General features: G+C 39.7%; 1 protein-coding gene across 7 annotated transcripts in view; it reads right to left on the bottom strand.

Annotated features, from left to right (window-relative positions):
• The window catches only part of LOC112052083 (cilia- and flagella-associated protein 43), a 25,594-nt gene extending 10,156 nt beyond the window's left edge, over positions 1–15,438 (bottom strand). For 2 of the 7 annotated variants that reach the window (XR_008252430.1, XM_052891350.1), the window contains exons 1-16: positions 13,825–15,438; positions 13,314–13,477; positions 12,656–12,754; positions 11,445–11,607; positions 10,543–10,753; positions 9,568–9,696; positions 8,744–8,931; positions 7,135–7,237; positions 5,897–6,148; positions 4,956–5,091; positions 3,860–4,023; positions 3,083–3,236; positions 1,945–2,169; positions 1,293–1,504; positions 735–881; positions 239–384 (exon numbers count right to left, since the gene is read on the bottom strand). Coding sequence is in view for 6 of the 7 variants with exons in the window: in XM_052891350.1 (XP_052747310.1) it covers positions 239–384; positions 735–881; positions 1,293–1,504; positions 1,945–2,169; positions 3,083–3,236; positions 3,860–4,023; positions 4,956–5,091; positions 5,897–6,148; positions 7,135–7,237; positions 8,744–8,931; positions 9,568–9,696; positions 10,543–10,753; positions 11,445–11,607; positions 12,656–12,754; positions 13,314–13,477; positions 13,825–13,892 (2,561 nt within the window). In the remaining variant the exon portion in view is untranslated. Of the gene's footprint in view, positions 1–238; positions 385–734; positions 882–1,292; positions 1,505–1,944; positions 2,170–3,082; positions 3,237–3,859; positions 4,024–4,955; positions 5,092–5,896; positions 6,149–7,134; positions 7,238–8,743; positions 8,932–9,567; positions 9,697–10,542; positions 10,754–11,134; positions 11,365–11,444; positions 11,608–12,655; positions 12,761–13,313; positions 13,478–13,824 lie in introns of those variants that run through there. The other 5 variants (XM_052891349.1, XM_052891351.1, XM_052891352.1 and 2 more) reach the window with 5 other exon arrangements.

Here is a 15,438-nt window from a genome sequence, read left to right as displayed (position 1 = left end):
AGTCTTTCTATGTTCTAAGTAAATGGATTACTTTCCGTTTCCTATGAGGGTAGCCGCGAAATATGCGTTATTTGCAAAACAGCCGTATCTTTTTTTCACGTAAACTTGGAAGTTTTGTTTTTCCCAACTTCATAAGACAGTGGACAGTAGATTATAAAAAAATTAAAAATTGGACATTAAAACACTTGACACTGACTCAATCGCTCGACGCCATTAAACTGAGAAGAAGAAAGCTCACTCGTCCAGGCTGGAGTGCGCGGTCAGCTCCTCCCACGGCCTGAACAGATCCTCGTCGTTCTCCATCTCCACGCTGCGCAGCGCTTCGATCTGCTGCAGCTCGGGCCACTTGTCGCGCTGCGTCGGCAGCACTGCGTAGTTCTCCACCTACAGTTACATATGATTCCCAACTATTGAAGCAAAACAGCGCCGGATTAACAATAGGCCGGTAGGGGGCATTCGCTACGGGCCCCGCGTGCTTTATTTCGTTTGTACAGTGATGTACAACGTACCTACATCTTTTGTATATGTCACTTCAAATATTAAGTACACTGGCACTTTAGGTATTTAAGTTATTAAGTACGCTAAAATTTTTGTAAATGTTGTCGCTCACGCTTTATTGCTAGAAATAAATGCTTCATCTTCTTAAACTTAGAATTGGTTACAGAAATCCTGAACTGTGACTGGGTGCTTTTATTGAACCACTGGCGAAGGTTTTTCACGTAGGATCAAAGTACCTGATAGTGGCTGAATATAGCGAAGAGTTTCACGCGCGGACACAGCATGGTGTCCCAGCATTGCTGCTTGATCCACGCCGTCACGTGATCTTGAGCACGGATACGCGCTTCCGTCTCCAGGCGGATCTGCTCGCGTTCTTTTTCCGCCTGCACGTACACAATAGTTGTTTTGAGACTCAAGAGCTCAACGGAAAAGTCCTTGATTAGAAATCCTGCTATTAAAGTAGGATCGCGAGCGTTCTGAAGGTAGGTTGGGTGTTTAGCCGGTATGAGTCCGTCACTACCCAAACGGATGTGCATGAAGATTTTACCCCTACGGAAAAAAAATTGTAGCTAACGAAAGATGTAGACTATATGACTGAAGTTGAGTTCAATATGTCATCTATGAGCCTCTGACAAAGCTACATCGCAACAGGTTCTTTAAGTGCACAAGAAGGGATTGTTTCAAAGTTTTCTAAGAACGCCATCTACTGGTAGCTTATAGCACACTGTTTCACTATGCTGTAGATGGCAGCACGCATCGCCGTATTACAGTTTTACTTCAGAAAAGCCACGCACCTGCTTGATGCGCTCCTTCTTGTGCTCGATGTGCAGGTTGAACTCCGCCAGCGACAGCTGGTGCAGCGGCCGCTCGCCGAGGTTCTCCTCCAGCAGACGCACCATGCGCATCTGGATGGACTCAAACGTTCGCACCACCTCCTCCCGCTGCCGCTTGTAGTCCATCGCTTCCTCCCTCACCTTCTTGTCCTCTTGGAGATCTAGGTAGTTTTCTGTAATAAAAATTAACAACCTATTTTAGTAATTTACAAGCATATTTTACCAAAGACGAATGCAAAAATATCAATTCTAGTAGTGTAGAATTGTTCACCTATATTTCGAGTAAATATAATAAAAACAGAATAAAAAAGAGTAATGTATTTAACATCAGAACACCCAGAAAAGGCTTAGTTGAGAAAAGTCATAAAATCAATTAAATGGAATATTGTGGGTCAGAAGACTTGGTTAACATAATATTGAAGAGCATGAACACTATGTCTTCTGCTATATTATATGAGGTCACAAAGGTCTTCAAGCACTTGGATTTCTCTTTTTGAACTTCATTTTATTGTTACTGATATAGTAACAGCCTTCTAACCGTTATTCACGTTGGTTCATTTCAATTTTTTTCAAGGGCTTTTAAGGTCTAATAGATAAAATAAAAGAATCTGACTGTCATTTTCATAGAACAACTGGATGGTGTTGCCGTTCTCGTCGAACATGCTCAGCTCCAGCGGCGTGTGGCGCAGCTCCTTCGTTTCATGCTCGTGACCACGGAGCAGGAAGTGCACCGCCATGCTCCTGTTGTCGCCGAGGCTGACCACGAAGCTGCCTCCAGTGTCGACGACTGCCTGTCTCACGCCAGCCTCGTAGCGGTGGGAGGCGATCAGCTGTAGATCTGTTATTCGTTTTCATGTTAAGACATGTTGGTAGATTTAGAACCCTTCGTGATTTTATATCAGCTCAAAGTTTGTCAGCGCATTCTTCTACCAATAGGTACATACGGTGGGCAACTATGCAGTATGGACTTTAATAGCTTTGGGAGATTGGCTAAAATCACGCTCGCTAAACGATGATGCAGCCTAGGGTGGAATAGCCACGGCTGAAGCCTCCCACCAGCCAGACCTGGACAAATTAAGAAAATCTCAATCTGCCCAGCCGGGAATCGAACCCAGGACCTCCGTTTTGTAAATTCTTCGCGCATACCACTGCGCCACGGAGGCCGTCACATTCACTTTTGACTTGAAGATATGACCACATAAATCCCCTTGAGAAAAATATAAAAAATACTATGGCTACAATAGATATGTTGAAGGTGGCGGGGAAAACTAAAGCTGGAAGGGCATTCTACACAGTGCTACAAGAAAGGAGGAACTAAACCGATTGTTACACCTCTAATGGATATCGACGAAGTAGCGGTACAGTGATGTCTAGCAGTCCTGTGGTAGTCCAATGGTTGAGCTTGTTCCATCTTTACCGAAAGGATGGCTCAGGGGTACCAAATATTTTTAATTCGACAATCAGTAACTACAACACGTACAAAGTGTAGATGAAGTAGCTTCGTGGCAACCCCTGCCCCCCTAACCATGTGGCATATCGATTCTCTTTCTACGATTGCTAACGCTTCGAAAACTAGAAAGATGTATGGGAATGACATTTGCTATCGACAGGTCACGTGATCATGATCTGACATTCCCGTAGGTACATTTTTCTAGTTTTCGTAGCGTATCGTAGAAAGAGAATCGACGTGCCACTTAGCTAGGGGGGCTGGCCAGATATGCATAAAATACTTTGAACATTCGCTAACATACCACAGTGATGAGGACAATCCGCGGTCCGCAGTATGACAGTGCCGTCAGCGCCGTACGTTACGAGATATTCCGAGTTGTACGCCGCGGAGTAGTGTTTCAGATGGTGGCCCGTCTCTACTGGCGGCGCCATCTTGACAGACACGGTTACACCTTTCTGTAGAAAGGTTCATTTATTTAATGGTGTGCAATAGTGAGATGCTCAACATAAACACAGAGAGTGAAACTAAAGTATAACCACCCACCCCTTTGATAATAATAAGTAGTCTTTATTTATTCAGCGACAATTTATCCCTTGACTGCGAACTCGCACATGATGTTAAAAGACGATGCAGTGCTGTTTCAATTATTTAGAAATTCGCGTTTACGGTTACGCGATCGTCACAGTATGAAAATATTGAATCCTGCCTCTAGGCACACTGGTCACAACTTTTAGCAGACTTAGAAAAGATTACAAAAGTAAGAAAACTAATGTAGAACAAAGGTTACATTCACAACATTTGTCAGGACAACTTAATTAACAAATCAAACTGTAACTAAAATAAGACCCTAGGATGGCAGAGAATGACCTTGAGTGGAGTCACGCACTTGTGAACGATGTGTGTAGGGTTAAAGGATCCTTTGACTGATATCAAACACTCCCCTTTTCCACTCTCCCCGCCTATCCCAAGTAACCCATAAAGAATTACACAACAAGAGATGTGGACGGGTTGAATGCCACGAGCACACTGAAGCGGTCCGTACCGCAAGTCGATGCAACGAGGCGATAATACGACTCACCTCGCCGGACAGTTTGAGCACGTGCAGCTGCGAGGCGAGGTGCGGCACCGCGGCCGCCGAGTCCTTCGTGCTGAGCGGCAGCAGCTGCGCGTACGGGCCCGCCATCTTGCCGGCGAACTTGTTGTCCTTGCCTGTCTCCGCGTTCACGCAAATTATGCGCTCGCCTATTAACAAACAAACAACTATACTACAGCCAAACAGCTTCGTGAAAATAAAATATATGTCGCCGTGGAAGCTTGGCTCACTGAAAAATCTATAACTTCAAACCTAATAATTATCATGTTTACTCTTAAGTTATTGCGATTCGACTTATTTTCTAGTAATCTTATGATTTCGCAATCAAAATAATGTCCTGTTTTGATTTAATTAATAATAAGTCTCTCAAGTAATGATCACAGGTGACAGCAGTAGAAAAGAGACTCTTTAAGTTCTATGTTGAGATTTTGCTGTCGTAACGGTTACCAAATGTACGTTAATTATTGTGATAATATTAGAATCAGGTTTTCATGTAATTACGATTTAATTATTTACTGTCTGTTTACTGTGGGAATGGAGAGCATGTCGGGCAGGGTTGGTGAGTGTTTATGCATTTTAAAAGACGTCTTTAAGCCACACCCTTGTCACAAGTCCTGGGACTTGCTCAATGTGCTTCCTCTACCACAAATAGTAAAATTAAGAGTAGTCTATTGTGTAAGCGATTAGTGAGTTTAAGTATTAGCGTACCTATTGTAACACATTTTTATTAATGACTCTACGTTTTTCTACGACATATACAAGTACTCAAAGAAGAAACTGATATACATGTTGTACTCAGTGGGAAAGAATTCCAAGCCTCATCGGATCCTCCTGGTAAGTCGATGCATATAATGATCTGATGAGCTCACTAGAGCAGGGATACCCTTTCTAATATAAAACATGCTGCAGTTCTTAAGTATGCCTTACGCAGCTAATGTATAGACAAAACCAGACAAAAGCCCAAAGCAAGTTTCATATCTCTATATACGAGTTACTTATAAATTTACTATACATTTTGATGATAAAAAACCACACAAGCTAATACCAAGTAAACGACAGATTTAGATGGAGGTTTACGTACCGATAGCATACTTGTCGGAGAACAGCACGAGGCTGAAGGCGCGCATGGAGTCACCGACCCTCATCATGAAGCAGTCCGCCAGCCCGCGGCCCAGCTCCGTGTACCGAACCAACTCGAGCTTGTACTCTGTGCTCAGCTACAAAATATTGTTCTAGTTCAGAGATACAAAGGCGGCCCATGTCCGAGGCGATAAGTGGGTTTAGCCCATTATACGCCCGCTGTCGTTAGCATGTTTTAATATTCTTTTTATTATAAAAACGGAAATGATTTTAACACAAAATTAGTGAATCTATTTCTATGAAAATGTAATGGGACCAATCTGGACTCTTTCAAACAAAAAAAAACAAAATTGGTTAGTAAATGACAAAAGCAAGAAGTAAGAAAATACACTTTATTGTATACAAAGAAACATACAATACAATTTATGATGATTCGCAATTAAAATCAAATCAAATCAAAGCAAGAAGAAAGAAAATACACTTTATTATATACAAAGAAACATACAATACAATTTATAATGATTCGCAATGACTTTCCTATGTACAAAAAAGCGTTCCTTGTTAAGCAGTCCGTCTGACTTATAAGATCATCTTAGGCATCTTATATTACAAAATTAGTTATGAAATATCTCTAAAGTGATACTATAAACAGGTGGAATTTTTTTTATCTATTGATATATGAATGTGATGAATATATTAAAACACTAAGATTTAAGAATTTTTTCACCGTGTTGCTTACAATATTATCAGTAAGTAACATAAGCTATATTTTATCCCTGTATTTCCACTTTAATGGAAACTACGCAATCGAAACCGTGGGGCTCTGCTGGTCTATTATAAGCCCATCATTAGAAAAGCATAAGAGTCTAAGCTAAGTCATCATTTACTTGATAATTAATTAAAAAAATTAATAATCTTTAATTTAATATTTTATTTACTTACATGGAAAATAAAGATATGACCGGCCGACATCGCAGCAGCTAAGACATGTCTACCCGTGGGGGAAAACACAATCTTTGAGACGATCTGGTTGGTGAGACTCATGCCGCCGACCTTCTTCAAACTTTTGCCTGTCTCGAGCGCGAACAGTCCCATACCATAGTTGTGGCCTACTTCGCCGAATATAATCAATAAAGGATCCACTGGACTAGCTTCGAAACAGAGGTCGGACCCCTTTACGAATTTTACGAGAGCCTGAAATATAGATTTATAAATAGACTAGCTGACGCCGCGCGGTTTTACCCGCGTGGTTCTCGTACCCGTAGGAATACGGGGATTATATATAGCCTATAGCCTTCCTCAATAAATGGGCTATCTAACACTGAAAGAATTTTTCAAATTGGACCAGTAGTTTCTGAGATTAGCGCGTTCAAACAAACAAACAAACTCTTCAGCTTTATAATATTAGTATAGATAATGAACAAACAGCACAGCAGTATCAATTTGGTATATGGCTAGAGTCATGTACCATATCTCGTGTATCTTTCTAAGATCGATAACGCTTCGAGCCATTCATATTTTAATTAGATAACCTATCGATAATTCCTAAATTTTTTAGTTTTCAAAGCCTTTGTAAAAGTTTCATTTGAGGTCCCTTTTCAACTTTTATTCATATTCAAATTTGTGCTTGTGGTAGAGTAGTCAAAACAATGGTTCATGGCTATAACCTGGCTATAACCTGGCTATAACCTTAAATTACCCCAAGACAGTGCAACTACTTACAAGTATAAAGACTCTGAATGCAAAATAACCAATGATATTAAATACTGTTAGATGTATTACTAGCGCATGAAAAATGAGGCGCTCAAAAGAGGAAATTTATATACAACGAACGTTATTTATACAAATAATACCTAATTTCGTCTACAATGTCGAGTTGTGTGTTCAGGAAGTGTAAAAACTATATATACATAAATATATAATGGACTAAAATTGTGTATTGTAGCCTATTATTCGGAACACTTTTTGCGGTGATTTTGTAGGGACGTAACCGATCTATAGTATAAAATTATCATTTAATATAATGATATAATGTACCTACATAAATTGTTTACTAAACTTGCATTAATGACGGTAAAATTAATTACTGACTGTTGTGAACATAACTTATATATTTACTAAAACAAAATAGTAAATTTAACACAAGAATTTAATAAGAATAACTTTTCCAATAAGCTCACCAGTTTCGCTGAACTGACTTCGTAAATGCACACGACACCACTTTTGCTCATCGCCGCAAGATATTTGTATGTAGGGGCGATTAATTGTATTTTCTTTATGTTCCTGAAAATCCGTAAATAATGAAGAAAATTTACATGCTAAATGTGAAATACTACTATTCATATGCTACGCCGTAGCCGCCGGCTACAGAGCTACGAGGCAACAGCACTTAAGAAGACGTAAAATCGTAGACAATTTCAACTCGATTAAAATTATGACAGCTACCAAGCTGACGGCCGTGTAGCGCAGTGGGTAGTGACCCTGCTTTCTGCATCCACGGCCGTGGGTTCGATTCCCACAACTGGAAAATATTTGTGTGATGAACATGGGTTTTTTCCAGTGTCTGTGTGTATTTATACATTATGTAAGTATTTATATGTAGTATATAAATGTATATGAATATTATAATATCAACTATCTTAGTACCCATAACACAAGCTGCTCTGTATGCTTACTTTGGGGCTAGATAGTGATGTGTATTGTTTAAGTATATTTATTTATTTAAGCTTTCTGATGTATTTTAGTGCTATAATTTTAGAAGAAAAATTGAGAGAGAAATTATCATCTGCTGCGCATATTTTCATAGAGTTTCACCAATAAATAGAGTGATTAAGGAGCAGTGGAGTAACGTTCCTTGGAGGAGCTCTGTAGTAAAATTTTTTGGGGAACCCAAATGAAGGGTAAAAATTTCTCATAAAAGAAAAAAGGCTTACTTAAAATAAATATGACAGTGACTTAATCTACTCGTATGTAGAATGATTCCAATATTTGTTCGCACGCTTAAAACCCGGTGAAAAAAAAAAGATTGCTTTTGTCAGTTTTTTTTCGGGAAGCACTAGATTAGTGAGATTGTGGATTACACTTTAACAATTTTTGTTTTTACAAGTACGGGGCCCCTGTAGTCCGGGGGCCCCGTATCATTGATACGGCGGAAGCTACGCCCCTTTTAATGAGGCAGGTTTAGGTGTATATTAGTATTTGTGTGTCTTGTTTAACAAGTTCGCTGCGGCACGAGGTCAATTGATCTCTCATGTCTAGCGTGTTCGAGAGTTACGAGGTCGATGAACCTCGTACCGCACCAGAGGAAAGTACAGAAAAATCAGCGCCGCAGCAAAAGTGTTAATATGATAAACGTTGGAATTGTCGGAACTATTTGAAGTTAGAAGAGTCAAAGATCTTTACGGGAGCGAAATCACGGACGTTCACCTTCTAGCTTATGATAAAGTATTAAGGAAGAATTTGCTTTGAAAATATCCAGCATGTACGTTTTGCTATCACAAAAAAAGAAGAAAGTGTGTAATTATCTGCCTCGTTGGTCCAGTGGTGAGCATATGGGGCTTCGAATCACGAGGGCCAAGGTTCGAATCCTGGGTTGGAAATATGTATGTATCTACTGAGCTTTAGTTTCTTATAGGATATTTTTTGTAAAAATTCTTTGCCCGAAGTTGGGAAATTCGTTCGAAGAGGGCAGAGTGGTGGGTTTTAACTTCATCCTCTTTACTATAAGGAGGGAGGCCTGGTCCTGTAGTGGGCCGTAAAAGAGGTTGATAATGATGATGTAATTAGCACCTTTGCTTGAATGTAAACAACTTGACGGTGATTTTGTCCTCCGATTCGCCGGTGAGTTTGTACACGAAGCCCTTCTCCGTCCACACGACGGCCACATCGGACGAGGAGTTGGACACGAGGCGCAACACCTCGTCCTCAGGTTTGTACTTCCACGCCACAATCCATTTATTCTCAGCCTTTTTTAGACTCTGGGGAATGTAGAATGTAGAAGTTGTGCAAGTAAACCGCGACGGGTAGCAGCGACAGGTTCAGTGGCGTAGCTTGCCTTGAAGGGGCCCCGTAACTAAATTAGTTGGGGGGCCCAATAGTCGAGCGGCAAATCCCGTAATCTCTTATCAATATTTTATGTTTTTTTTTCGGAAAGCATCAGATTAAGAGATATTGTGGATTACACTTTACTAATTTTTGCTCTCCCACGTAAGGGGCCCCTGTAGTCCGGGGGCCCCGTATCGTTGTTACGGCTGATACGGCGGTAGCTACGCCCCTAGACAGGGTATTGTACAATAATTCAGAATACAATGATGGTACAATACCATCATTTTGTGGTAGAGGAAACATCTCGGGCATATCCCAGAACTTGTGATCTTGGGTGTAGGCTAAAAGTACCACACATCTCCCCTGCCCGACCTAAACAATTTATGATCAATTTTAAGATTTCAAAATATTAACATAACAGTCTTCATACGAAAATTAGTAAGACTCTACAATAAAACAACACAATTGTTTAATGTTATTTTTCTCAGTTAGGTACAAGTCCTTAGGTATATATATTAGGGAAAAGCAAAGCAACTTGTATTAGGCAAAAAGTTGTAAATGATACTTACCCGAATCTGTTTATCAGGGCCATATATCAAAATGCCGCTGTGAAATGAGCACATGCAAGTCTTGCGAGAACCCTTTATATTTTCTGACCACTCCAAATTCGTCACCATATCTATGCCATCTGATAATAACTGGAAAGAAACATTAAATTAAAGGAATGTCGATTGTCGCAAATGTTGCAAATTATGTGTATTGGTAGTATAAGCCAATGAATAGCATCTGTCTGTTGAACTAGCTTACTAGACAGTCACAGTAGACAAATGAACCAGTGTACCGGATGGCGGGCTTCTGGCCATAATGATTCTGTAACGGATCAACGGTCACTGTGAGACATTTAAGGAAAATAATCGTTAGCTCTCCGATACCCTAATACCACCAGCCTTCCGACTTCGAGCTGCTACTAAAACCTTCTTGTAAGAAAACCAATATACCTACTTGAAACCCAGATAATGATTCGAAACCGCACAAGCTGACCCAAAAAATAAAAAACGTCGTTTTTGAACTCTTATAAAGAAATACTCACAACCAGTGATCAAAAAACGTCCTACGAGTAAATAGAGGGCCAAAAATAACTTTAGGGTGTACCTAATATTTTAATTAATAATAAATTGCAAAATATGTCGATGCGTCACATAGAACATAACGACTTTGTGTGACATCTAAACTAATAATATAAAACTGAAGAGTTTGTTTGTTAGTTTGAAGGCGCTAATCTCAGGAACTACTGGTCCGATTTGAAAAAATATTTCAGTGTTAGATTGCCCATTTATCGAGGAAGGCTATAGGTTATATTTCATCCCCGTATTCCTACGGGAACAAAAACCACTCGGGTTAAACCGCGCGGGGTCACTAGTATTCTATAACTGAGTACGTTGCAATTGCTCACATCGCACCACCGCTATGAATAACGTCCACACTCTATACCTACTCTGGTAAGTCTAACTGCCGCGAGCAAACGTCCAATACGGATAACTCACACTGTAAAGATTGGCCCTGTCGTCGATAGCGTACAGTTGACCTTCGTTGCTCCAGCAGACCGCCGCCAGCTTGGGGTCCGAGGCCTCCCAACCCGAGGCCTCATGCTTGGAGCGCTTCATCATGAGGCAGCGCTTGTAGCACGGCGCGACCTCCCACACAGTGAGGCCCTCGCCCCAGCACTGGCATATTAGCGCGTGACTACGGCTTGCCCTACAAACGAATACCGTGTATCAAATACTAACTGACTATTTATTGACCAAAGATTTCTAATAGAAATGTGTTACATTATAACGCTGAAGTCTGAAAAATTTGTTTGTCTGGTTGAACGCACTAATTCCTGAACTACTGGTTCGAATTGAAAAAAAAACTGTGTGGGTTAGTCTTTGATTTGATTTGATAAAGGCCATGTAGACTACAACTTCAACATCACTCTAAAACCGATACGAGCGGTGCATTAATGGAAAATGTTACAACAGCGATATTCCTTTTAAGACCTTGCGTTGCGTGTGTTGCGGTTAAAAATACGCTAATGTCATTATTTCCCTTTAAAGTTCTAAAAGGAGCTTTATTCCTATATCAGTAGATACCTACCTAGTATCCGTATCCTTACACCTGTATCAGTAGGAATATCTAGCCTTAAATGTGTACTTTTATATTTTGTTTGCTTCTTTATCAAGGTATGATCTATTTAAATTTTATGCCATTCAACGATTGGGCCGAAAAACAGCAGGTCTCTTTCTGTAAAGATTGCGAAGCACCACGGTTTCGATTTGCGTAATCAGCTTGCATGTCATCGGTTAATCTGGCGGCCTACCAACACGATTTTCCGGTTACATCCAAACGTTTATCGGGTTTTCGAACTCTGTGTGCTACAAAGAATCCAATACTAAAACAGGCCTACATGTAGATCTGTCCCCGTCGCACCACGTCCGTCTGTATGGAGAGGAGACGCTGGTTGGAGCGCCAACTCCACACGGATATCAGGTAGTTGGGGAAGCCGCTGAACGCCGCGATCATATCGGACTCCATTACGCATAGACCTTTGTAGCGGTTCACGTCTGTATCTGGATAGAAAAAATCCTAATTAAAAAACTCACGTGCACACTGCACAAGAAGTTAAAGTTCATTAAAAAAAATTACATGAAAGAGAAATTGAAAAATTAATAGCGGTTATTATGAGACTTGTTTTACTTCTCAAGCTCCTACTAGTTAGTTCACAATTTATTGTACCGTTAAAAGACTAAGCGAATTCAGCGCTGAGCTGATGTGTTGTGTCGTAGTTTAGTTGTGTTACCTACAAAATTTGGAGCTTTTAAGACTTAACACATTTCGAGTTTCGGGGCCTGTAAGTACAATTATGCGCAGTATCACATTTCTGGCCAGTAGTAACGTATAGTAAGTATGTATAAGTTTTAAGTTAAGACACGTCATGTAGACACGTCCGTGAACCCACAAGGTTTCACCTGAAAACCAGCGCCACAGCTCGTTGTGGCATCGTGCTGAGGTGGATACCTGTTTTGTCCACGACCAGATATTTGTATGTTCTGTTTATTTTATTTTATTTTATTAATCGTGTGTGGACATATAAAGATATTCTATTCTATTCTATTCTAAGCCCCCATTTGCCCGAGTTTTTTTAACGGACGCTATAAAAGTGTTCAAATACAACAAATGTATTCCCAAGTACCTACATGTTCACACGACAGCGTTTTTAAAACGCTTTTTTTTCGAGCAGTGTTGCATTTTCAATTTTGAGCGTTGGAAATAGACCTTCATTTAACTTCATACCATATTTGAACCCTTTTTAACGTCCGTTAAAAAATTCTCTCTAGCCAATGAGAGCTATGAGATACCTCGAGTAACCAACTATAGCAAGTTGTTGAAACCATCACAATCGCGTAAGAATTTTTCAATAATTATTTGGCATGCATATTAAATGTAGAAACCGGGCAACCACGGTGGTTACTCGGTTAGTGGTTGCCACACCTGCCCAAACAACTGTTTTAAATCAGGTCAACACAGTTGGAACTTCAGGGTCTTACTAACTGTATAAGAATAAAGATGGTAGGTACATCATCATTTCCAAAAATAGACGATGCAAAGCCAACTAACCTTTTAATTCTGACATGATAGAAAACGATGGATAGGAGACGACGAAGATTCTAGGATTTTTGGTCTTTTCCGTGAACGCAAAAAAATGTGATTTGTGTCCTGAAATGTTGAAAACCAAAATTATTTTAAAAGAAAGCTCAGTATCTCTTAGTTCGAGAATCTCGTGCAATCCTAAGGCACACAGGCTAACCTTTGGTCCAATGAGATCGTTCTAGTTTCATATATCTATTTAACTAATTATTGTACTTAATCACAGACATTGTTTCATTTAATTAGAAGGAATTAAATGAAACCAAAACAAAGTGTTTTTTGGTTTGGTTTGGCACGTAAAACTGCAAAAAAAGACTGTAGGTACTTTCATACTAAAGTATACCTACTCGTAACTTGTACCTATTATTACCAGTATGTACCTACCTACTATGTATTCTGTGGATGTAAAATTGTTGGATCCCTATGTTGGATGCTATCTCAGACGGTGAAAGAAAAACATCACGATTAAATCTAATTTTTTTCAATTCTCTACGTTTGAAGTCTGCCAATCCGCATTAGGCCAGCTTGGGAGACCATTAGCCTGATCCCTCTCATACCGAAAGAAGACTCGTGCTCAACTATGAGCCGAATGTGGGTTGTTAAAGATGGTGATAGAGAATGTAAGTACCTGAAATAACATCGACTCCATCTCCAGTTTGTTTGCTATTAGCGACATAGACCAACTCAGTCTCCTGCTTCAGATGTAAAAAGATGATGTAGATGTCGTGAGCCACTGCCAGCACGTCTCTGCCCACGAACGTCATGAAGTCTACCCGTTGCGGAGACGCCCATCTGAAGCGAAGCTTGCTTGAGCCTTCCAAGTTTATTTACAACTTTACATTTAATATCCTACTAAAGGTGTGGACGGATTGAACGTTACGACAAGGATGAGCTCAATGAATCACTCGCCGCACTCGCGCCTACACGCGCGATCGCGCGGTGTGATGCTTAGCCGCCGCGCCCCTACGTTACCGGTGATACCTAAAATCTTGTATTGCGCAGCTTAGGCGTACTACTTTCTAGAACATCATTTAGATTGCATCCGACTATACCTATCTTTAAAAGCTATCTATAACTGTGTCATGTATGCCTAGCATGCGACCAATGGCATAAATCTCGTAAAGAAAACTTCACATTACCTGACTTTAGGGTCGTATACAGACTCTTCCTCTTCCAAGTCACCTACATTTTCAGCACTTTGGGCCATGGGAATTATTTAATCGACAAAATACTTAATATAAATATTATGTTTAGCAATAGTTGACGAAAATAGTATTTACTATTTTTTTATAGTTAAAATTGCCAACTCAATTAAACTGCGATAGTTTGCAATTTTGTTTTGAATCTTCAAAACAAAATTACGTTGCTTAGCGATGAATAATGCCGGCTCCACATCAGTGCCGTGAAGCTACCAAGCGCGAACGTGAATGTGGACGGTTTTCGCGGGGTTTCGCACTTCACGCACGTTTACGCCTGTTCCTCGATCAGAGTCGGTATTTTGTCCCGTGAAAAAAGGTTCACGCGTCCTTCGCGCGGCGTTCACGCATACTCATCCACATTCAAGGCCCATCTAAATTGTGGTATAGTGATACAGCAAACAAACTTATTGTTGCAGCAAATTCTACGTCCATTTCGCGGCGGGTTTCAAACGATTGTGAACATCACGTGAATATGGAGGGTATAGACCCGTGCCGCGAATTCATGGCGAGAATTCGCGCATGAATTCGCGGCGCTAATGTGGAGCCGGCATTTTATGTACCTACATCGCGTTGACTTTTGTCAAAATGACAAGCTTGAAGCGAGTTTGTCAAACAAACATGCATAATTGTCAATAGACTCCCTTTTATATTTATCTACTTGTATGTAGGTAACATATAACAGTGTTCTTCGCCGCGTTTGTCTGTCTGTCTCTACATCCTTTCGCAATAAACTTAAAACTACAGATTTTCACCAACAGATAGGTATACCATGTCCAGATTGAATTGCGCTATTTGGTAAATAAACAAACCCTTTTGTCGATGCCAAACTTTCATAACAGTTTTCAGAACCATCAAACTATTAAAACACGCACAAACACTTTGTTCTTTACAATCCACCTATGGAGAATCATACAAACGTAACATTTTTTTAATTTACACAGGGTTTAATCAAAATTTTTAGAAATAAACGAAATTAAACACGAAATTATGCACACAGATTACATTTAAATGTTAATTTGACGTTTCGTCTCTCTAAGGTTGTGCCAAGTAAAATTGTCACCACAGATTAAAAATGAACGATTTACCGATTGTAAATATCGAATGTATTCCGTTCAGTATCGATATCGTAATTGAGTAATTTGAATAAAGTAATTTTTTCATAGCGCTGTTTAGTTAGTTACGTACTTATATGTTAAAAAAAGATAATGCGTTAACAAGTACTGCCTAAATTTTTTAGTACTCTTTTAATTTATAACAAACAGATACAAATGAAAAAAATGTTATTTGATAGGTATTAATTAATATGCAACAGAAAGAGGTAGATAGTTAATATCGCGCGTATTTTGACTGTGTGATTAGTGTTGCCAACTTAGAAGTGAGTTTTTAAGTAAAGTGATTTTTTTTACAATTGATATAAAATTCGATTAGTAGTAGTTAATTCTCGATATAGTTCATCAACGGCCCATCCCTAGGATGACGTCACAACTAATGTCAGTGATGAATACGGCCATATTTGTTTACATAATTTTGCAATTCTAAAAAAATGAAGTTTAG

The sequence above is a fragment of the Bicyclus anynana genome, chromosome 3, assembly GCF_947172395.1.
Source record: "Bicyclus anynana chromosome 3, ilBicAnyn1.1, whole genome shotgun sequence".
In the NCBI taxonomy this organism is placed as follows: domain Eukaryota; kingdom Metazoa; phylum Arthropoda; class Insecta; order Lepidoptera; family Nymphalidae; genus Bicyclus; species Bicyclus anynana.
This window is presented reverse-complemented; position numbering and strand designations above follow the sequence as displayed.